This window comes from Nestor notabilis, unplaced genomic scaffold (genome assembly GCF_000696875.1).
Source record: "Nestor notabilis isolate BGI_N333 unplaced genomic scaffold, ASM69687v1 scaffold11592, whole genome shotgun sequence".
Taxonomy (NCBI): Eukaryota; Metazoa; Chordata; class Aves; order Psittaciformes; family Psittacidae; genus Nestor; species Nestor notabilis.
Genome location: NW_009916995.1, coordinates 60531 through 62981, shown reverse-complemented (window position 1 = coordinate 62981; position 2451 = coordinate 60531). Strand labels below are relative to the sequence as shown.

General features: G+C 45.8%; 1 protein-coding gene across 1 annotated transcript in view; it reads left to right on the top strand.

Annotated features, from left to right (window-relative positions):
- The window catches only part of LOC104413776 (trefoil factor 1-like), a 3104-nt gene extending 1154 nt beyond the window's left edge, over positions 1–1950 (top strand). The window contains exons 2-3 of the mRNA XM_010024864.1: positions 96–242; positions 1757–1950. Coding sequence (XP_010023166.1) covers positions 96–242; positions 1757–1950 — 341 coding nt within the window. The remainder of the gene's footprint in view (positions 1–95; positions 243–1756) is intronic.
- The last annotated feature ends 501 nt before the right edge of the window (positions 1951–2451 follow it).

The following is a 2451-nucleotide window of genomic DNA, read 5'->3' as shown; positions in this document are numbered from 1 at the left end:
AAGGTTGTTGCTCCCAGTGGACATCTGATAAACACACCTCAGCTAATGAGTGTGCAGACTGACACCCAGTAACTTGCTACTTCTGTCCTGAACAGCAAGATGCCAGTGTAAAATGGAGCCCAAGGAGCGGAGTAACTGCGGCTACCCGGGAATCACAGCAGAGCAGTGCAGGAAAGCTGGGTGCTGCTTCAACTCTTCAGTCCCTGGCGTTCCCTGGTGCTTTTCTCCTAAAGCAAAGAAAGGTAGTGTCTCTGATTGTGAGGACATGTGTATAACAGTGGAGCAGCTCTGCTTTTCTCTTTAGGCCAAAAAAGCTGGCACAAACCTCTATTAGAAGGTCACTGGCAGTAGAATGCAAAGTCAAACCTTGTTTATACATAAGTCTTCTGTCTCATCCTTTTTACACAATATATTTCCTTTTCCTTCAGGCTTCTAGTTATCAAATAACCCATGCTGATTATTTAAAACCTTTTCACTGCCATTTATGTTCTTGTTCATCAGTAGAGCAGGGGATCCTCAGCACTTATTTAAATGGGTTTTCATTTGTGGCTGAGGAGGACTTTAGCACTGTATGTCAAAGTCCTGAGTACATGAGTCCCTCTGTAGTTGTTCGACACCTGTACGAAAGACCAAGGGCATCCTATAACTTCTAGGTTTTTCGCTCTTTTCTGTGGACTGTTTTGATAATTGCTACTTCCTTCTACTCTTCCTGTTTACCAGCCTAAGTCCACTCAGTGGTTCTTTTTTTCTCTCCCATTTTTGCTCCCAGTCTTCATTCAAAGAAATCTCAAAGTACCCCTGGGGAAATCTTTATCTCCATTAGGTTTTTCCTTCTAAAGCTTCTGAAGTCCTGCTTCCATTTTTTTGCCTTTGTTTTCTCAGAGGGCAAGAGTTGCTCTCCCAGTCCTTCAAGGAATGGGTGTGTATTTTACACAACTCCTGAATGTAAGCTACTTTTGCTGGGCTGGCTGTGTGACTCTTTCTTAGGAGAACTTCAGGGCAATCTCAGCAGTTGCACAGGTGAAATGAAAGGAAGTGAGGGTGCAAAGGCAATGTTACCTAATGAAAGAACTTGATATGAGTTGACTGGTCAACAGGGCTCAGAATTGTCGGAGGAAAAAAGGGTTTGCTTTTGAACACTGTTTGCATTTCATGAAAGTAATGAAAAACAAATGGCAGCACTTACAGTGCCATTTCATAGACTTGCTTTTCTGAGCAGAACTGTTTCAGGAGAGGAAAAGTGAATTGTTCAGGCTGGGTGGTACAACTTCTTTACTTGTGATTTTACTTTAAATGGCCTGCATGAGCTGTGATTTCCTCCTAAATGGCCAGCATCCTCAACTCAAGTTGGTATGCTGAGGAGGCTGGGATTTCCTCTCCCCATAGTAGCCAGGCTATAACCTGGTCGGAGGCCAGGGTCTGCGGTACCATTATGGGGGACACATGGCTTTTCACCCCATTACTGGATCTAGGAAAGGTAAAGCTGGATCACTGCCTACCAGACTCTTCTAGGAGCAAATTTTGCCCCCTCTGGCCCAGCAATTACACACTTCTTGGTATTATGTTTTGCCTGACAGGCATGGTAAGGATTTGGGTGAATCTGCTGCCTGAAATGGTACAGAGAAGATCATCACGTCTGTCCCATCTGCTCACTGGCCTCACCTTTGTGGCCTGCCTTTTATTTGTGAATTATGCCACCAGGTGAACAGCATAAAGTAACACTGCCTCCTTCCTTCCTTTGTTTGGCTTTGTGCAGTTAGGAAAGTATGTCCCACCGATTCTCACGCCAGGATAAACTGTGGCTTCCCTGGCATCACGGCGAAGGAGTGCGAAAGGAAAGGGTGCTGCTTCAGGTCACATCCTGCTGGTGTCCCCTGGTGCTTCTACCACCGCGTGGTGGAGGAAGGTAACATCCTGCACGAGACATTGTCCCCACATCCCTTCGGATGAATGATGGCTCCTGGCAGGTCCATGCTGCGCCAGTCCAGCGCAGAGGGAGGGTGTAGGAAAAGATCTCCCCCTCTTCCCAGTGTGGTGCAGAGCTTCCTCAGAGCATGAGTGGGGAAGTGGCTAAACCCTAAAAAGCCTGGCTTTGCACAGAGGGGTGGGTGTTGCCAATGCATCTGAGCGAGGGACTTGCAGGCAATGTGGCTGCACAGGTAATCTGGGCTCAGGTGTGAGCTCAAGCCCTAAGATAGCTTAATGGTAGAGGTGCAGCTACCAAACTGACATCTATTCTATCACAAGAGATCAAAAGCTTTGCTTTAGAAATGTGGAATGAAATGTACAGGAACTTCTGATCCTCTCCTATTTTTTAACTAGGATTGACTTTTCATCATATCTAACATAGCTAACCGACAGCCTCAGCCAATTTCAACCCACCCCACAGTGTATTTTGTACTGGAAACAATTCATCATAATTTGGTTTAACTGATCTGAATCACAGTTAGG